This window comes from Poecilia reticulata, linkage group LG14, assembly GCF_000633615.1.
Source record: "Poecilia reticulata strain Guanapo linkage group LG14, Guppy_female_1.0+MT, whole genome shotgun sequence".
Classification (NCBI taxonomy): Eukaryota; Metazoa; Chordata; class Actinopteri; order Cyprinodontiformes; family Poeciliidae; genus Poecilia; species Poecilia reticulata.
In genome coordinates, this window is record NC_024344.1 from 6921375 (window position 1) to 6942514 (window position 21140).

At 39.4% G+C, this 21140-nt stretch overlaps 1 protein-coding gene across 2 annotated transcripts in view; it reads left to right on the forward strand.

The window, feature by feature from the left end:
• The first annotated feature begins 13623 nt into the window (after positions 1-13623).
• Positions 13624-21140, forward strand: part of cadm2a (cell adhesion molecule 2a) — a 224648-nt gene continuing 217131 nt past the window's right edge. For both annotated transcript variants that reach the window (XM_008427171.2, XM_008427172.2), the window contains exon 1: positions 13624-14145. In XM_008427171.2, the coding sequence (XP_008425393.1) occupies positions 14085-14145 (61 nt within the window). In that variant the 5' untranslated portion in view covers positions 13624-14084. The remainder of the gene's footprint in view (positions 14146-21140) is intronic.

Genomic DNA, 21140 nt, shown 5'->3' on the forward strand with positions numbered 1-21140 from the left:
TGTTGTGATTTATGTTGTGCCCCGCCTTGTTCCATCTGAGCCAAAGTGCTGGGCCCTCAGCTTGGCAACATGTGTCAGACCACATTAGGAAGACCAGTGAACAATGGACTCGGCCAGGAACAGGTGGTGGTTTCTTGCAACTCTGAGAGTTGGATGTGCATTAATGGTTGTGTGTGCGTGTGTGTTTGTGTGACAGGGAGTGAGAGGAAGATGGGTCTATCTGCCATCTGGAGCGCTGAGAAAATCCCAGGTGAGGCGGAAACTCGAATGTGCTGTTTCTATCAGTTCACTGACTGGCCTCTCTCCTGGATCCAAACACTTTTTAAAGATGACCCCCCCTGGTTCCTTGCTATGCCTCCAGTGAAGGCACACACCAATTTGAGAGTGTGAAATGAGCCATTACAAGGTGTGCTGCTCAAGGCTGTGCAACTCTTACAGACTAAGCAAAAAATAAGATCAGCATGCCACGACATGTCAACTGTGTTCCTATAATTTCTCATATCAACTTACTCAAAGCGTTTTTGAACATTTATCTCATTTATCAAATGCATGTATGGATCAGATCATGAACCCACATTTATGTTATTGCTGGCGGTGCAATGTAGAAAACAAAATCCAGTTTTGTGGGAAAATCTTCAGTCCGTGCAGTGCAAAATAATTTTCACTGTACAAAAATTCAGGGGCAATTTTGATTGTATGTCATATTCGATTATTGATCTCCTTGATTAATTTGTTTTGAGAATCACAAAGACTGAATCACAAAGACTGACAATATTGCAAAGCCATAGGCTTTGCAATATTGTGGCTGTTACTCAACTATGGGAGATTTAAGGCGGAAATGTAATACATCATAGAATAAAATAGAATAAAATCCGTTGTTGTCCCAGGAGAAATTCAGGTATAAATCTTGACTGCATATGAATAATTTCCCATTACTCTTGACGGTGTTGTTTGTGGCTATTGGCACCTTTAATTGAGAGAGTGCGGGTGAATGCATCTGAAAACACACCACTGGCTTGGATCATCTGCCTTATACATCCAAGAATGCTTGTAACATTACATAACTTCCCCCTTTGCAGTTTTTCTCAGTATTGATCTAGAGTTTTAAAAAAAATTTGATGACAGCTTTCAGCTGAAGGTTGAGATATGTTTTACTGTAAAATGATGACTTAATTAAAACATACCTGTCATATGTGTCGAGCTATAGGGGTTTAAATTATAGGAGCAAAATACTGTGGATGACTGTGTTTCCTTTGTGTTTGACAGAAGATGTTTTCACTTTAAAGCAGTGTGTGTGTGTGCGTGTGTGCGTGTGTGTGCGTGTGTGTGTTTGTGTGTGTGTGTGCGTGTGTGTGTGTGTGTGTGTGTGTGTGTGTGTGTGTGTGTGTGTGTGTGTGTGTGTGTGTGTGTGTGTGTGTGAACTGGAGCTTGTATCAATTGTTAGCTCAAGTAGGCAACTTTAAGGTAGGCAACATGAAAAATGTAATTTTTTGAATAATGTATAGGCTGAATTTGTAAATACGTGGATGATCACTCATAAGGTTCAATCTAAAAGAAAGACCTTGTGCCTACATCATAGAGACATAATATAAGAGATTAAACGTACTGTGAAACGATATATAATTGTCAAATTATTACATAAAAGATTCATTCCATAACATAGGTTGTTTTTCAGTCATAGCAAATCACATCTTAAAAAACACCTTATTAATTCTTACTGTTGCGTAGAGCCTCTGATTACTGAGCTTCTGATATTTCCTGTGAGATTAGTTTTCTGATGCTTGACATTCATTTATATGTACATTAGTAAGTTCTCTGTTGCAGTTTTGTAAGCTCTTTTTCTTCTACCATATTCCCCTGATAAAATTACAAAGGTCGTGTAACCAAATGGTTCAATGCACAAAATGTTACCAACGTTGGCAGCTTTAAAAAGAAAAGCCTTCTGTTTAAAACTTTCTTCCCTTTCCGTTTTTAGAGGCACTTTAGCTGTTTTTATCTATGATTACAACCAGAATACATCAAACTAGTCATTTATTTCTTTTTTCCTCTGACGGGCTCTGCATTTTAAATACAATTAAACACAAGATGGATACTGTAGTGAGTGCCTGGCACCTGCTTTTACTGAGCAGATTTACAGTCTGTGAACTGAGGAAAAATTTTGTTTTTTTTAAGACAATGGGTCTAGTTTAACTCTAGGACATACCTAAAATTATACAGGAACAATTCAAATCAAAGCTTTTAATTGCTGTACTTCATTATACTTTTCAGTCTTATAAAAGAGCAAACATGAATATGCTTAATTAAGTTAAAGAAGATAACTGGTGTCCCAAAATGTGTTCTGACAACATTTCAGTTTGAAAACATTCAGGTGATGTATGACTCATTGCATTGGTATTCATTCATTAGGCATGTGTGTAAGGCATGTAAAATCTCAGGGTATATCAGTTTGGATCAGAGCCATTGTACATGTCCAAGAAAATGTACCATTTTGACCTGCACAGTTCCGAACTATATTGTTGTGGGTAGCTCACTTAATTTGGAGACAAAGATTTCCATTTCATCTTTCTAAAATATGACTAGGCATCTGTTAGGCAAGTATGACTATTTCATCCATCCATCCATTTTCTTACACCCTTGTCTCTTGGTGGGGTCGGGAGGGGTGCTGGTGCCTATCTCTAGCTAATGTTCCGGGCGAGAGGTGGGGTTCACTCTGGACAGGTCGCCAGTCTGTCACAGGGCAACACAGAGACACACAGGACAAACAACCATGCACACACACTCACACTTAGGGGCAATTTAGACAGACCAATTAACCTAACAGTCATGTTTTTGGACTGTGGGAGGAAACCGGAGTATCCGGAGAAAACCCACTCATGCAACATGAACATGCAAACTCCATGCAGAAAGACCGGGGCTGGGAATTGAACCCAGAACCTTCTTGCTGCAAGGCAACAGCTCTACCAACTGCGCCACTGTTCAGCCCCTGACTAGTTCATAAACATATTTATTTCTTGTTTACCCTCTTTTGTTCATTTATGTGACAAATTCTGTGATGTAGCTAATAAATTCCTGACATAAAAGAGGTGGTGTTTGGTGTTGACGAACACCACCTCCATCAACCAGATTTATTAACACCTGATTGTTCATATGCTCAGATTGGCCAATAATTGGCACATTGTTTCAGAAAGCACTTGTGGAACTTGTTATAAGATTATTTATACAACCCACTCCATGCCAGATTTTGATAAATTAGATTTGCATGAATCTAACAAAGCTAAAAAAAAAAATAAATACATATGAACTAATATTTAAAAGCACAAAACTTGGTGGTTGAGAATTAAACATTTCATCATGCTATTACATCATGCTATGTTTATTTTTATTACAAGATCTAGCAGTGATTTAATATTTTCACAAGGATGCATATTGCAGCCTGTATAAAATAATCTCGCAGGAAAGCACAGGGCAAAGTACCTAGGTGTTTTCGAGAGTAGCTCCTACTCAGAATATAAGAGCTTCATCACAACAAAGCCCACACTGGCAGAATCTATCTCTGTGTTGTGCTGTCTATGTGCCATTAGAGGTTGTGTGCTGCAGTGTCATTGTTTGTTCAGACTTCGTAAATTCTCCTTCATACCTTTTCTTTGTGTCATGATGTTTTCCATCAAGGTGAAGGAAAAGTGCTCTGGGAGAGACAAACAACATTAATCTCGTCTCTTGTTCTGTAGTGCCATACTTTCATGTATTCTAGTCTGATTTGCTTTCTGTTTGTCTTCGACTTCCCACCAACATTACCTCATGAGTAGACAGTTTTAGTTATATTCATATATTCCGGATACGCTATATATATTCTGCTGTCTGCTTGTTCATGTTCTCACTCCATCCAAACGTTGATTCTCTTCTTTACTATCTATAAACTTTGATGTTGTTTGTGCACTTTTTATATTAAAAATGTAAATATTGAATACAAAAACACTCATATAAGTCTCCTTCTTCTTACTTGCATCTCCAGTGTAGACAAATGGTACACTGTATATTCTAAGAAAATTGCCCCTACACCCATTGTGGCAAAAAAATTGGAAGTTTGTTTCATAAAACTTTCAAAAGTTTTTCGTTCTTTCTGATTAACGAGGTGTGAGTCAACATCAGGGCAGGTTAAGCTCTTGCTTAAGCTGCAGAGGTTAAGCTAGGAAATCTTAAATATCATTTGCAAAAGCAGAATATCTCGCGTCCACATCCCAAGACTGTAATATTTATTCAAATTTAAATGTGGCAGTAAAATGAAAACAGGAAATTGTTCAGTACTTTGGAAAAAGGGTGAAGAAAGCACTGATATTTTAAATCAAAAAGTAGTCCATAACATGCAATAAATAAAAATTAGTTTAGATTATTTAGGATAATCAAAATTCATTTCTAGTAGGGTTTTTCCGACAGTAGGTGAAATTACAGTAAACAATACTGTTAAATTTTTACGGTAAGTTTAAGTATTTTCAGTACATGCAGTTTTGGTTGTGCTCTTTACATTTCATACCCACGCTGCACCAGTTTTTTCTTGGATTAGTGATGTTTTGTTCCTGCTTTAAAGAGGAATGATTTAAAATAATTTTTGAGACATAGTAAAAGGAAACTAAGCTGTGTTACTTCATCACTATGCTTTGTCAAGCTATTAGGATGACTGCAGCATTAATTTGCTCAGGTTTAATTGGGTTTGATCAGTGATTGAAATCAGCCATATTCCCAACAACTGGCCAAAGCAGGGACTAGAATGTTCAATAAAAAGAAATAATGTGAAATTTATCTAGGTCTATATAAGATTTTTGAAGTTTATAATTAATGTTCTCTTACAATTTATGAAAAACATTTAAATGCGAAACAGAGAAACAAACTCAATTAACACAGTATGGTTTAGTGCTTTCTCACTCCTGGAAGCATATCTGCATGCTTTCTGTTTTGAATTCTGATCCCATTGTAAAGGGTGAGAACACTGTAAAAGATGATCCACCTTTTTCTATGAATGAGAAGTTATTTAATAAATAAATGACAAAAGGACATGCAGTGGAACGTTTTGTTTGTAAAAGTTACCTGTGAATTATTATTATTATTATTATTATTATTATTATTATTATTATTATTATTATTATTATTATTATTATTATTATTATTATGTAGTCGACTGTAAGTATTTTAAGGTTTGATACAGATAATTACGTGATTGTTTTACACATGCTGAATCGATATTCGAATTCAGTGGAGACGTGGACTCGTGACATTTTATTCTCGAAAATCAAAGAAACTTTTTTTTTCATTTATCTATTTTAAAGTTTAACTAAAACTCTTTTCTTTTTTAATATTTTTTTTTTGTTTGTTTGCAAACTGATATCTTTTACAGCGTCTGAATTGAGCCGCTCCTCCATTTCCACCTACCCTCCACCAACTCCTGCCTAATCCCCATCCCCATTGGTTTATTTTTCACGTCAGTCAAGGGAGTGTGGGCGGAACTCAAACAATCCACTCGTGCTCCAAGCACTGTGGACCGTGCGCCACGGCAGACCAAGACCAGTGCAGACAAATGTAGGGGAACGGTAACGTGTATCCTGCTACCAGTGGAGCTTTCTTATCAGCGCTTGCGGTCTAACGCTCTTTTTTTTTTTTAAAAAAAACATTTATTTCAGAGTTCCTCTTACTGAGCGCACTCATCAGTAGTGCATCCCCGACAACATCCACATTAGTGCTTTTTTTTAAATTTTTTTATTTTCTTTTAGAGGAGCGAGAATTTATATCACAAGCAAAACAGCCTAGGGATTGTAGACTGGGCTGCGTTAACCCCGTTTCCCAGACACACACAAAAGCCACGCTGCTGCAGGTCCACCTGGATAAGCTGAGGAAGCCGTCCGGTCTCGGTTAGAGGTCCAGGAGGGAGACGGAGCGGAGAAATTAAGCGCGGAAGACGGGAGCAACAAAGAAACGGGCAGGATGAACCTCAAGAGTAATTTGATTTTCACTCTCTACACTATTTATGGGATTCTACTGAAAGGTGAGTCTGGGACGCGTGGCGAGTGCGTGGAGTGTATGTGCGCATCAGGTTTTCATGTGTGTGTGTGTGTGTGTGTGTGTGTTTGCTTTGGGCCAACTGTGATAGGAGGATAAAGAGGGGGCAAAACGCGCTGCCACACGCGGGTTCTGGCAGACCGGTGATGAGCCTACACTGTTTCCCACGCGCGTGGACGTGCTGCGCGTGCACATGAACGCACTGTGTTGTTTCCCCCCCGGCCCCCCCTCCTTTTTCCTTCATTGAAAACACACACGTGTGTCTGTGCGTGCTGTCTGTAGACGTTAGAGATGCAGCACAGCCAGAGGACAGCTTATGTCCCGTCGCGTTTTGAAGTCCGCTCATATTCGGGGATGTTGATGCGTGCATAATTGAAGAAACGAGAACCCCTGGAAACTGACGTGCCGGACAGGGCGTTTTATGCGCCTACGGTATCCTGTTGTGTCCTGTGTGCAAAGCTGGTAATGAAAACAGACACACCTCACAATGAAAATCTCCAACCCCGCGGGTGTTTTTGACTTGCTGCTCTTAGATGAGCCCCGGAGTCACTGGGAGCCTTTTTACGCGCTCTTATCTGCTTGGATTCCTGGATTAAGGAAGAAGCTACCTTTGAAATATATTCTTATTCATGAGTGAGATTTATGTTATTTCCTTCTTGGGAAGCGCTGACAGCAAACTAACACAGAGACATACTAAACTCAGTTCCATGAGACTGCTCCCTTTTCACTCTATCCAATAGAACTGATAATAAATATGCCTCTCAGACTGAGCATCACTTAGGTCTTATTAAACATGCTGCGCTACTGTTTGCTGTGTTTGAGAGCATATAAGACTTAAAGATGGAAAGGGATTTAAGAAGGATTTGCTGATATTGTGACATTCTGAACTCCCATATCCTGGTTTCAATAAATCTTCCTATAAACAGCTCTCAGCTTTTAGAACAGCAGGTGATCTAACTGTAAACAGGAGGGGTGAGGGCAGGGCTAGGGGCATGAAATCAGGGGGGACAAGGTCACTGTTACTGATCTGCACAATTAACTTATTAACTTTGCATAGCTGTTCGTGAAATGGCTCAATGCCTTTTATTGTCACACTGAAACAGTGATTGATTAGATTAAATAGAGACTGAAGGATGTGAATGAAAAAGTGTGTATGTTATTGTTGGGTCTTCACAGGAATATATGTTGATTCTCTATAAGTGGTTGACAGGATAACAAATTACAAGTTTGTGAACACAAACTTACATTTTTGCACTGCTATGCCTTAAAACAGTCCATATTTTATCCTTAAGTTAGTGCTGGGTGGCCTGAAAGTGTTGAAGAGGGAGCACAGAGTTCCAGAATATGGTGTACCAAACAACAGTGTTAGAATTATTTTTTATATAAAGGATTCTAGCCACACAAAGGTATCCAAATATGAAGACATAGAAGCATAGGGAGGTCTGCTTTCAAATTGTCCACCAAACAATTAAAGTTTGGTTCCTGTCATGGACGAACAGCTATGCAAAGCATGAGATGCCAGAGAAATTGCCGGCGTAATCAAAGTTTTCTTTAGTCATGTGGAGCATAGAGTAACACAAGGCTCCCTCCCCGCAACATATTCTGTGGACTGTTGGTCAGCTGGCTAAAAAAAAAGTCGGCTACACTGTTTTCTTGCTTACAAGAGGTATACATTTTGCTAATGTGAATTATTTCCATTTGCTAGAAACACAGAGAAGGCTCCTTCACCAGCCTTATTAAGGTAACCATGTTTTAAAACTGTAGTTGGCAAGCAACAAGTAATTGAAACATGTAATACATTTTAAATCTTCATAGCAGTCTATTGGAAAATGAGCTGGGGAATATGGATGGGGAGAAAGGTGTCTGATTTTCGATCTTGGACTTGTTATCTTCACAACTTGACTTCGAATAAGTAGATGGATCCTAGTAACATGATGGGTTATAATATCCTAAGATTATGTCCTGCTTACTCCAAAATCATATCAACATGCTGAGTATTTAAGTAATTGTATAATGAATTTAGTAACATGAAAGGCATAATTATCTTCGTCTTGACTTCAACCACTGTTCTGCATGGGAGAAAAGGGAAGCTCCATATGAGAGATCATCGGTGCTTGATTCTCTTGATCATTTGTTGTAGCCGCTTTGAAGTGTATGTGTGTGTTTGTGTGTAAAAGAGACAAAAGATCATCCCCCTTCTTTAATAACCCGACATGATTGAGGCCATTCTTGACTTAATGAATTGGTATGTAATTAGGTATCTTAGGGTGTATCTAACAGCTTCCACCGCAGTATTTATTGATGTTCACAAGCCTGTCTTCTCATTTTTACTCTCTTTACACACTTGTTAGAAGTGCGTGGGTGTGTATAATTTTCTGCATGTATGCGAACATTCCTTCAAATGTGCACTCTGTTTGTATAGCTTATGTTTGAAGAGGCCGCATTGAAGACATAACAACACACACAAAATCACGCTGGTCTCTCTGCCTCTCTTGTCTTTACCCTGAAGAGGATAATACCAGGCTGCCTGATTTGAACAGTCATCTCTTGGTGCAAGACCTATTATTGCACAGGTTCAACACAGCAGGTAGGTCAGCCTCCTTCCGAATGAGGTCTATCAAGGAAAAGACATGGCCTATCCTCGCACTCTGTAAATGACAGCTGTTTCAGCCCGTTTGGCCTTGAGCCAGCTGGCGTTGAGAGATCCAAAGGCACTAAATCTCTGTCGTAGAACAGACCTGCACTGCTATATAGCGCCAATGTGAGCTGTTGTGATGGAGGTCGTTGTTTACCAACAGCTCGAGTTGTTAACATATTATCCAGTGTGTCTCGTGTGCCCATGCCGTAGCCAGAGAAAACAGCCTGTTATGCAAATGGACTTCTTACGTAAGAGCTCAGGGCTGAGCAGCGAGCAAGGGGAGGTGGAGGCAGAAAGACACGAAGAAAGAAGTAGGGAAATGTTCAGGAATAGAGGAGTTGATAGAAGCGTAATGTGGGAGCAGAGGTGTGGAGGAGGAATGTACAGTCTTCTCAACTAGAGTGTTTGGTGTGTGTGTGTGTGTCAGAGCGAAGGATGTGCACTGCTTGTTTGCTCTATGGATGCTTGTTTATCGCCGCTGCTCTGTCTGTTTTCTGTCGCTTTGCCTGCTTGGCAGTCGGTCGTTCTGAACTCTGATCTTGCTAGCCTAAATACAAACTCCCGCTGAGGGATGTGTTTATCCCTGCAGTGAGACTAAGCTGGTGAAGGCTGACCCTCCATCCCTCTGTACTTCCGTCCATTCCTCCCTCGCTTCATCCTCCCATCCTGGTGTGGAGCTTTGTAGCACAGCAGCGTGGGAAAGCTACTGATAACAAGCGGCCTTGTGTGTGTGTGTGTGTGTGTGTGTNGTGTGTTTGTGTGTGTGTGTGTGTGTGTGTGTGTGTGTGTGTGTGTGTGTGTGTGTGTGTGTGTGTGTGTGTGTGTGTGTGTGTGTGTGTGTGTGAACTGGAGCTTGTATCAATTGTTAGCTCAAGTAGGCAACTTTAAGGTAGGCAACATGAAAAATGTAATTTTTTGAATAATGTATAGGCTGAATTTGTAAATACGTGGATGATCACTCATAAGGTTCAATCTAAAAGAAAGACCTTGTGCCTACATCATAGAGACATAATATAAGAGATTAAACGTACTGTGAAACGATATATAATTGTCAAATTATTACATAAAAGATTCATTCCATAACATAGGTTGTTTTTCAGTCATAGCAAATCACATCTTAAAAAACACCTTATTAATTCTTACTGTTGCGTAGAGCCTCTGATTACTGAGCTTCTGATATTTCCTGTGAGATTAGTTTTCTGATGCTTGACATTCATTTATATGTACATTAGTAAGTTCTCTGTTGCAGTTTTGTAAGCTCTTTTTCTTCTACCATATTCCCCTGATAAAATTACAAAGGTCGTGTAACCAAATGGTTCAATGCACAAAATGTTACCAACGTTGGCAGCTTTAAAAAGAAAAGCCTTCTGTTTAAAACTTTCTTCCCTTTCCGTTTTTAGAGGCACTTTAGCTGTTTTTATCTATGATTACAACCAGAATACATCAAACTAGTCATTTATTTCTTTTTTCCTCTGACGGGCTCTGCATTTTAAATACAATTAAACACAAGATGGATACTGTAGTGAGTGCCTGGCACCTGCTTTTACTGAGCAGATTTACAGTCTGTGAACTGAGGAAAAATTTTGTTTTTTTTAAGACAATGGGTCTAGTTTAACTCTAGGACATACCTAAAATTATACAGGAACAATTCAAATCAAAGCTTTTAATTGCTGTACTTCATTATACTTTTCAGTCTTATAAAAGAGCAAACATGAATATGCTTAATTAAGTTAAAGAAGATAACTGGTGTCCCAAAATGTGTTCTGACAACATTTCAGTTTGAAAACATTCAGGTGATGTATGACTCATTGCATTGGTATTCATTCATTAGGCATGTGTGTAAGGCATGTAAAATCTCAGGGTATATCAGTTTGGATCAGAGCCATTGTACATGTCCAAGAAAATGTACCATTTTGACCTGCACAGTTCCGAACTATATTGTTGTGGGTAGCTCACTTAATTTGGAGACAAAGATTTCCATTTCATCTTTCTAAAATATGACTAGGCATCTGTTAGGCAAGTATGACTATTTCATCCATCCATCCATTTTCTTACACCCTTGTCTCTTGGTGGGGTCGGGAGGGGTGCTGGTGCCTATCTCTAGCTAATGTTCCGGGCGAGAGGTGGGGTTCACTCTGGACAGGTCGCCAGTCTGTCACAGGGCAACACAGAGACACACAGGACAAACAACCATGCACACACACTCACACTTAGGGGCAATTTAGACAGACCAATTAACCTAACAGTCATGTTTTTGGACTGTGGGAGGAAACCGGAGTATCCGGAGAAAACCCACTCATGCARCATGAACATGCAAACTCCATGCAGAAAGACCGGGGCTGGGAATTGAACCCAGAACCTTCTTGCTGCAAGGCAACAGCTCTACCAACTGCGCCACTGTTCAGCCCCTGACTAGTTCATAAACATATTTATTTCTTGTTTACCCTCTTTTGTTCATTTATGTGACAAATTCTGTGATGTAGCTAATAAATTCCTGACATAAAAGAGGTGGTGTTTGGTGTTGACGAACACCACCTCCATCAACCAGATTTATTAACACCTGATTGTTCATATGCTCAGATTGGCCAATAATTGGCACATTGTTTCAGAAAGCACTTGTGGAACTTGTTATAAGATTATTTATACAACCCACTCCATGCCAGATTTTGATAAATTAGATTTGCATGAATCTAACAAAGCTAAAAAAAAAAATAAATACATATGAACTAATATTTAAAAGCACAAAACTTGGTGGTTGAGAATTAAACATTTCATCATGCTATTACATCATGCTATGTTTATTTTTATTACAAGATCTAGCAGTGATTTAATATTTTCACAAGGATGCATATTGCAGCCTGTATAAAATAATCTCGCAGGAAAGCACAGGGCAAAGTACCTAGGTGTTTTCGAGAGTAGCTCCTACTCAGAATATAAGAGCTTCATCACAACAAAGCCCACACTGGCAGAATCTATCTCTGTGTTGTGCTGTCTATGTGCCATTAGAGGTTGTGTGCTGCAGTGTCATTGTTTGTTCAGACTTCGTAAATTCTCCTTCATACCTTTTCTTTGTGTCATGATGTTTTCCATCAAGGTGAAGGAAAAGTGCTCTGGGAGAGACAAACAACATTAATCTCGTCTCTTGTTCTGTAGTGCCATACTTTCATGTATTCTAGTCTGATTTGCTTTCTGTTTGTCTTCGACTTCCCACCAACATTACCTCATGAGTAGACAGTTTTAGTTATATTCATATATTCCGGATACGCTATATATATTCTGCTGTCTGCTTGTTCATGTTCTCACTCCATCCAAACGTTGATTCTCTTCTTTACTATCTATAAACTTTGATGTTGTTTGTGCACTTTTTATATTAAAAATGTAAATATTGAATACAAAAACACTCATATAAGTCTCCTTCTTCTTACTTGCATCTCCAGTGTAGACAAATGGTACACTGTATATTCTAAGAAAATTGCCCCTACACCCATTGTGGCAAAAAAATTGGAAGTTTGTTTCATAAAACTTTCAAAAGTTTTTCGTTCTTTCTGATTAACGAGGTGTGAGTCAACATCAGGGCAGGTTAAGCTCTTGCTTAAGCTGCAGAGGTTAAGCTAGGAAATCTTAAATATCATTTGCAAAAGCAGAATATCTCGCGTCCACATCCCAAGACTGTAATATTTATTCAAATTTAAATGTGGCAGTAAAATGAAAACAGGAAATTGTTCAGTACTTTGGAAAAAGGGTGAAGAAAGCACTGATATTTTAAATCAAAAAGTAGTCCATAACATGCAATAAATAAAAATTAGTTTAGATTATTTAGGATAATCAAAATTCATTTCTAGTAGGGTTTTTCCGACAGTAGGTGAAATTACAGTAAACAATACTGTTAAATTTTTACGGTAAGTTTAAGTATTTTCAGTACATGCAGTTTTGGTTGTGCTCTTTACATTTCATACCCACGCTGCACCAGTTTTTTCTTGGATTAGTGATGTTTTGTTCCTGCTTTAAAGAGGAATGATTTAAAATAATTTTTGAGACATAGTAAAAGGAAACTAAGCTGTGTTACTTCATCACTATGCTTTGTCAAGCTATTAGGATGACTGCAGCATTAATTTGCTCAGGTTTAATTGGGTTTGATCAGTGATTGAAATCAGCCATATTCCCAACAACTGGCCAAAGCAGGGACTAGAATGTTCAATAAAAAGAAATAATGTGAAATTTATCTAGGTCTATATAAGATTTTTGAAGTTTATAATTAATGTTCTCTTACAATTTATGAAAAACATTTAAATGCGAAACAGAGAAACAAACTCAATTAACACAGTATGGTTTAGTGCTTTCTCACTCCTGGAAGCATATCTGCATGCTTTCTGTTTTGAATTCTGATCCCATTGTAAAGGGTGAGAACACTGTAAAAGATGATCCACCTTTTTCTATGAATGAGAAGTTATTTAATAAATAAATGACAAAAGGACATGCAGTGGAACGTTTTGTTTGTAAAAGTTACCTGTGAATTATTATTATTATTATTATTATTATTATTATTATTATTATTATTATTATTATTATTATTATTATTATTATTATTATGTAGTCGACTGTAAGTATTTTAAGGTTTGATACAGATAATTACGTGATTGTTTTACACATGCTGAATCGATATTCGAATTCAGTGGAGACGTGGACTCGTGACATTTTATTCTCGAAAATCAAAGAAACTTTTTTTTTCATTTATCTATTTTAAAGTTTAACTAAAACTCTTTTCTTTTTTAATATTTTTTTTTTGTTTGTTTGCAAACTGATATCTTTTACAGCGTCTGAATTGAGCCGCTCCTCCATTTCCACCTACCCTCCACCAACTCCTGCCTAATCCCCATCCCCATTGGTTTATTTTTCACGTCAGTCAAGGGAGTGTGGGCGGAACTCAAACAATCCACTCGTGCTCCAAGCACTGTGGACCGTGCGCCACGGCAGACCAAGACCAGTGCAGACAAATGTAGGGGAACGGTAACGTGTATCCTGCTACCAGTGGAGCTTTCTTATCAGCGCTTGCGGTCTAACGCTCTTTTTTTTTTTTAAAAAAAACATTTATTTCAGAGTTCCTCTTACTGAGCGCACTCATCAGTAGTGCATCCCCGACAACATCCACATTAGTGCTTTTTTTTAAATTTTTTTATTTTCTTTTAGAGGAGCGAGAATTTATATCACAAGCAAAACAGCCTAGGGATTGTAGACTGGGCTGCGTTAACCCCGTTTCCCAGACACACACAAAAGCCACGCTGCTGCAGGTCCACCTGGATAAGCTGAGGAAGCCGTCCGGTCTCGGTTAGAGGTCCAGGAGGGAGACGGAGCGGAGAAATTAAGCGCGGAAGACGGGAGCAACAAAGAAACGGGCAGGATGAACCTCAAGAGTAATTTGATTTTCACTCTCTACACTATTTATGGGATTCTACTGAAAGGTGAGTCTGGGACGCGTGGCGAGTGCGTGGAGTGTATGTGCGCATCAGGTTTTCATGTGTGTGTGTGTGTGTGTGTGTGTGTTTGCTTTGGGCCAACTGTGATAGGAGGATAAAGAGGGGGCAAAACGCGCTGCCACACGCGGGTTCTGGCAGACCGGTGATGAGCCTACACTGTTTCCCACGCGCGTGGACGTGCTGCGCGTGCACATGAACGCACTGTGTTGTTTCCCCCCCGGCCCCCCCTCCTTTTTCCTTCATTGAAAACACACACGTGTGTCTGTGCGTGCTGTCTGTAGACGTTAGAGATGCAGCACAGCCAGAGGACAGCTTATGTCCCGTCGCGTTTTGAAGTCCGCTCATATTCGGGGATGTTGATGCGTGCATAATTGAAGAAACGAGAACCCCTGGAAACTGACGTGCCGGACAGGGCGTTTTATGCGCCTACGGTATCCTGTTGTGTCCTGTGTGCAAAGCTGGTAATGAAAACAGACACACCTCACAATGAAAATCTCCAACCCCGCGGGTGTTTTTGACTTGCTGCTCTTAGATGAGCCCCGGAGTCACTGGGAGCCTTTTTACGCGCTCTTATCTGCTTGGATTCCTGGATTAAGGAAGAAGCTACCTTTGAAATATATTCTTATTCATGAGTGAGATTTATGTTATTTCCTTCTTGGGAAGCGCTGACAGCAAACTAACACAGAGACATACTAAACTCAGTTCCATGAGACTGCTCCCTTTTCACTCTATCCAATAGAACTGATAATAAATATGCCTCTCAGACTGAGCATCACTTAGGTCTTATTAAACATGCTGCGCTACTGTTTGCTGTGTTTGAGAGCATATAAGACTTAAAGATGGAAAGGGATTTAAGAAGGATTTGCTGATATTGTGACATTCTGAACTCCCATATCCTGGTTTCAATAAATCTTCCTATAAACAGCTCTCAGCTTTTAGAACAGCAGGTGATCTAACTGTAAACAGGAGGGGTGAGGGCAGGGCTAGGGGCATGAAATCAGGGGGGACAAGGTCACTGTTACTGATCTGCACAATTAACTTATTAACTTTGCATAGCTGTTCGTGAAATGGCTCAATGCCTTTTATTGTCACACTGAAACAGTGATTGATTAGATTAAATAGAGACTGAAGGATGTGAATGAAAAAGTGTGTATGTTATTGTTGGGTCTTCACAGGAATATATGTTGATTCTCTATAAGTGGTTGACAGGATAACAAATTACAAGTTTGTGAACACAAACTTACATTTTTGCACTGCTATGCCTTAAAACAGTCCATATTTTATCCTTAAGTTAGTGCTGGGTGGCCTGAAAGTGTTGAAGAGGGAGCACAGAGTTCCAGAATATGGTGTACCAAACAACAGTGTTAGAATTATTTTTTATATAAAGGATTCTAGCCACACAAAGGTATCCAAATATGAAGACATAGAAGCATAGGGAGGTCTGCTTTCAAATTGTCCACCAAACAATTAAAGTTTGGTTCCTGTCATGGACGAACAGCTATGCAAAGCATGAGATGCCAGAGAAATTGCCGGCGTAATCAAAGTTTTCTTTAGTCATGTGGAGCATAGAGTAACACAAGGCTCCCTCCCCGCAACATATTCTGTGGACTGTTGGTCAGCTGGCTAAAAAAAAAGTCGGCTACACTGTTTTCTTGCTTACAAGAGGTATACATTTTGCTAATGTGAATTATTTCCATTTGCTAGAAACACAGAGAAGGCTCCTTCACCAGCCTTATTAAGGTAACCATGTTTTAAAACTGTAGTTGGCAAGCAACAAGTAATTGAAACATGTAATACATTTTAAATCTTCATAGCAGTCTATTGGAAAATGAGCTGGGGAATATGGATGGGGAGAAAGGTGTCTGATTTTCGATCTTGGACTTGTTATCTTCACAACTTGACTTCGAATAAGTAGATGGATCCTAGTAACATGATGGGTTATAATATCCTAAGATTATGTCCTGCTTACTCCAAAATCATATCAACATGCTGAGTATTTAAGTAATTGTATAATGAATTTAGTAACATGAAAGGCATAATTATCTTCGTCTTGACTTCAACCACTGTTCTGCATGGGAGAAAAGGGAAGCTCCATATGAGAGATCATCGGTGCTTGATTCTCTTGATCATTTGTTGTAGCCGCTTTGAAGTGTATGTGTGTGTTTGTGTGTAAAAGAGACAAAAGATCATCCCCCTTCTTTAATAACCCGACATGATTGAGGCCATTCTTGACTTAATGAATTGGTATGTAATTAGGTATCTTAGGGTGTATCTAACAGCTTCCACCGCAGTATTTATTGATGTTCACAAGCCTGTCTTCTCATTTTTACTCTCTTTACACACTTGTTAGAAGTGCGTGGGTGTGTATAATTTTCTGCATGTATGCGAACATTCCTTCAAATGTGCACTCTGTTTGTATAGCTTATGTTTGAAGAGGCCGCATTGAAGACATAACAACACACACAAAATCACGCTGGTCTCTCTGCCTCTCTTGTCTTTACCCTGAAGAGGATAATACCAGGCTGCCTGATTTGAACAGTCATCTCTTGGTGCAAGACCTATTATTGCACAGGTTCAACACAGCAGGTAGGTCAGCCTCCTTCCGAATGAGGTCTATCAAGGAAAAGACATGGCCTATCCTCGCACTCTGTAAATGACAGCTGTTTCAGCCCGTTTGGCCTTGAGCCAGCTGGCGTTGAGAGATCCAAAGGCACTAAATCTCTGTCGTAGAACAGACCTGCACTGCTATATAGCGCCAATGTGAGCTGTTGTGATGGAGGTCGTTGTTTACCAACAGCTCGAGTTGTTAACATATTATCCAGTGTGTCTCGTGTGCCCATGCCGTAGCCAGAGAAAACAGCCTGTTATGCAAATGGACTTCTTACGTAAGAGCTCAGGGCTGAGCAGCGAGCAAGGGGAGGTGGAGGCAGAAAGACACGAAGAAAGAAGTAGGGAAATGTTCAGGAATAGAGGAGTTGATAGAAGCGTAATGTGGGAGCAGAGGTGTGGAGGAGGAATGTACAGTCTTCTCAACTAGAGTGTTTGGTGTGTGTGTGTGTGTCAGAGCGAAGGATGTGCACTGCTTGTTTGCTCTATGGATGCTTGTTTATCGCCGCTGCTCTGTCTGTTTTCTGTCGCTTTGCCTGCTTGGCAGTCGGTCGTTCTGAACTCTGATCTTGCTAGCCTAAATACAAACTCCCGCTGAGGGATGTGTTTATCCCTGCAGTGAGACTAAGCTGGTGAAGGCTGACCCTCCATCCCTCTGTACTTCCGTCCATTCCTCCCTCGCTTCATCCTCCCATCCTGGTGTGGAGCTTTGTAGCACAGCAGCGTGGGAAAGCTACTGATAACAAGCGGCCTTGTGTGTGTGTGTGTGTGTGTGTGTGTCTGTGCATGTTTGCAGAGCTACTGATTACACAGGAGAAACAAGATGTTCCCTCTTTCTTGCTTACTTGCAATTTCCCTCTCTCTTTTTGTCTCTCTCTCTTTGCATCCGTCCGTTTTCATAGACACACATGTGTGTCCTGCACCTTATACATGCACCACAAAGCTTTGCTGTACTGGGACTCATCTGGCTCCGTGTGCATCACACAGACATACACAGGTGGAGTTCCACCGTGGGTTCACTGCAACTCTGCCAAGGGATTTCCCATGATCAAAGCCAGTCTTTTGTTAGTCCAGGTGTTAAAAAAAAGTTAAAACAGAAAGGAGGAGGAGCAGGAGGCTTGAGGGAAATGTGGTCGGATCCAAAGCTTACATGCTCCTCGTGTCAAAGCAGAATGGCTCTAAAAAGAAAAAAAATGATAGCAGCATTGTTGCTTTATGCACAAGGTAGCTGGTCCAGCTGGGCAGATTTGCTACCAAATGCACAATTATGATGGGTTAAGACTCTTTTCCTCTGTATAGACTTTTTGGTTTAGAAGGTAGAAGTTCAATTATAAAACAAGGCTGTGGGAATGTTTTAAGCATTTATGCATCTGAAAAACTGAAATGAAGCATTTTGGACTAAAAGCAAGTCAGTCAGTGGTGGTTTCTGATATGGGTAACATGGATAACTGCCCAGGGCAGAATCTTATTATAGCTGTCCATAATAGCCCAATCTGCTTTATTTAAATAAGAAAAGCATTACTTAATACATTGTTCCTGCTAAAACAACCCATTAAATTGATTATTAGAATTATAAAAATGTTGTCTAACACCAGTATTTCATATTTTGATGATAAGTACTTACCAGATATAAATGTTGACAGAATTAACTCTGTAAAAAATGGATTTTGAATAGAAAAGAATCATCACTTTATTTATCCTCAAAGACAAGTAATTACTTTTGATTTTAAAATTTAAATTAATCATAGAGTTGACATTTTAAGTCATCCTTAGCATTTCATATTTACTATTAACAATGTTATACATTCTAGAATTGCTAAAATATCTCTTACATTAATCCTGAAATTACCTATAAACCACAACACAGCTATAGCCAACGCTTATATATAGGGGCTGTAAGCGTTGGACCAATGGAAAACAAATGGGCTCCAGAAGGGATTTTCTATGTTTTACACAATACCCCATTGTAATTTTGTATAAATATTTGATTCAGACCAATTCTGTGTTAAAAAGTGACGCTTAGTGCTTCTAGATGCATCACAGTTTTTTACTGATACTTTCAATATTTACAACAAATACCTATATAGGTCTCCAGTTTTTTCCAAATACAGGCTGCTTCATGTTAACCAAAGCAGTAACATACAAAAAGCCAACAGTGAAACCACACCCATCAAGTACAGATCCATCCATATGAGGTCAATGTACACGTGTTGCCTGGAATGCTCCCTGATAGACAGAAATGAAAAGCAACCAGCAGCCTGAACAGAGCAAGCTCACTGTAAGACATCCAGTCTTCCTGCTGTTTGCTTAAAATCTCTTGCAAACTGAGTGGGACTGCAAACATTTTGATCGGCCTCGGCATGTAGCTTCTTATACCTCTGTATCTTCTTCTGCTTTCATGTTAAACGCCTCACTGGTAATTAAAGTAGCCACTGTGAGTCTTTTTCTCTCTAGAAAAGAAGTTGTAGTTATTGTATTTTATTTATTGTTTTTGTGAAAAGTAAAGAGAACAGTTCCAAATCTGAATTATCTGTGTAAATGAGTCAAATTTGGCTCAGGGTCTACAGATGACTCAAGAGTCATCCTGACTCTATGAACGTACATAGTTGCTGAGGACATGGTTCTACCAAGTTTTAGTAGCTGAGGATTCATACATAACCTTGAGGTTCCCAGGTTGTACTATTGTTTGAACACAAATGCATCCCTTCAGCGTTACATAAATTATTCTTTTGGACTGAAAGGAGCACTGCTAACTTTTACCACATCTCCTCAAACAAATACATGGTCAAGGATGAATTATGTTTTGTTTTTCTTGCAAATGTCAAGTGTACAAATCACTAAAATTGTCTTGTCAGGCATAAATTCAAGAAAAGAGTGTTATTTTATCCTAAACAGCATTCCATTATAGAATAATACACTGTTGGTGCCTTGAGCTAATGGCTTCCTACTGGTTACGATCACACAACATGTCAAGCATATTTCTTTTTGAAGAAGATTCAGGTTGAATAAATGTCAATTTTTTTTTATTTTGGCACCAAGTGTGTGTGTTATATTTTTTTTAAGGCACAGTGTTATTTAGTCAGCCCAGAGCAAGAGGCAGAGATCAAATGGGCCTCCCACAGAGAACGGTGAGAACATAAGCCCACAGGTGGATTCTACTGCACCAGCGTCATCAACAGACTGCATGTTTACACCCTTAGTAGACACCCAGCAGGTGAAAGAGATGCACAAGCTCAACTAACATAACAGAATGATGAATGATAATGGCACTTTTTACATGTACCTATAGAGCAGTGTGCAATATTTTAGGTGATGTGCTCTTCACTGACAAGCATAGAAGTTCATTGCAGACTCTCAATAGTTTGATGTCCATCCATCCAACACACTTATCCTTGCAGGGTGCATAGAGAGAACCCACGTATACCCATGCAAAGCATGCAAACTCCATGTAGAAAGACCACAGGCCGGGATTCAAACCCAGGACCTGGCTGCAAGACAACCAACTGTGGCTAATAATTCCTACCACATCTTGTAAAAGAGCGAGCGTATGTTTTCTACGCTCCTTCACCCTGACGTACCTTCGTTCGGGGGGGGGAGAGGAGGGGGGTGATTTATGTTTTCGCATCCACCTGAATAATATGTAGTTGCGACCATGCACATCTATGTGTACACGCTCTAAATTTCACAGGCACGAATTACACAGGTCGCTTGGCTGGATGAGGACAAGTGACAGTTGCCTCATCGCGCAAGTTTCATAAGAAAATAATGGAGAGGGAGATTTCTATATTAAAGTTTAAAACAAAATGATTTCCTTGAATCCTTCCTGAATATAAAAAACCTGAAAAACTGAGAATCTTCAGATATGTTTTATGATCTAATTCACTTCTTTTATTTAAAACAATATAGACAACTATTGGGCTTACCTTGTAAAGTCTAGTATTCTGCTTGGTATATCTTGACACATGTAACTGGAGTATGCCTAATCCAAATTAGTAGATAAAGCAAAAAGGCCTGAATAAAAGTTATCTGGAAGCTTAATTATTGCATGGCATAGTCAAATTTAGCAAATATTTGTTACTTTTTACCTAAAGGCTGTGCAGAACAACTTACATTCAACTGAGGAAGCTTTTTGAGAGAAAATAGTTTTGTATTTCACTGTGTACAACCTGGGATCCTTTTATACTTGCATTCAACCAAGGATGCCAGAACATTTGGTTATGTCCCTATGTGTGGTGTGAGTGTGCCTGTGTGCACAGATGCATGCATATGTGATGTCTGCATTAGTATTGAATTCCAAAAGGATTAGACTGGCTAATCTTAAACTCCAGTCTTTGACAAGCCATGTGTCACTAATCTCAAACACTCTTTGAGAA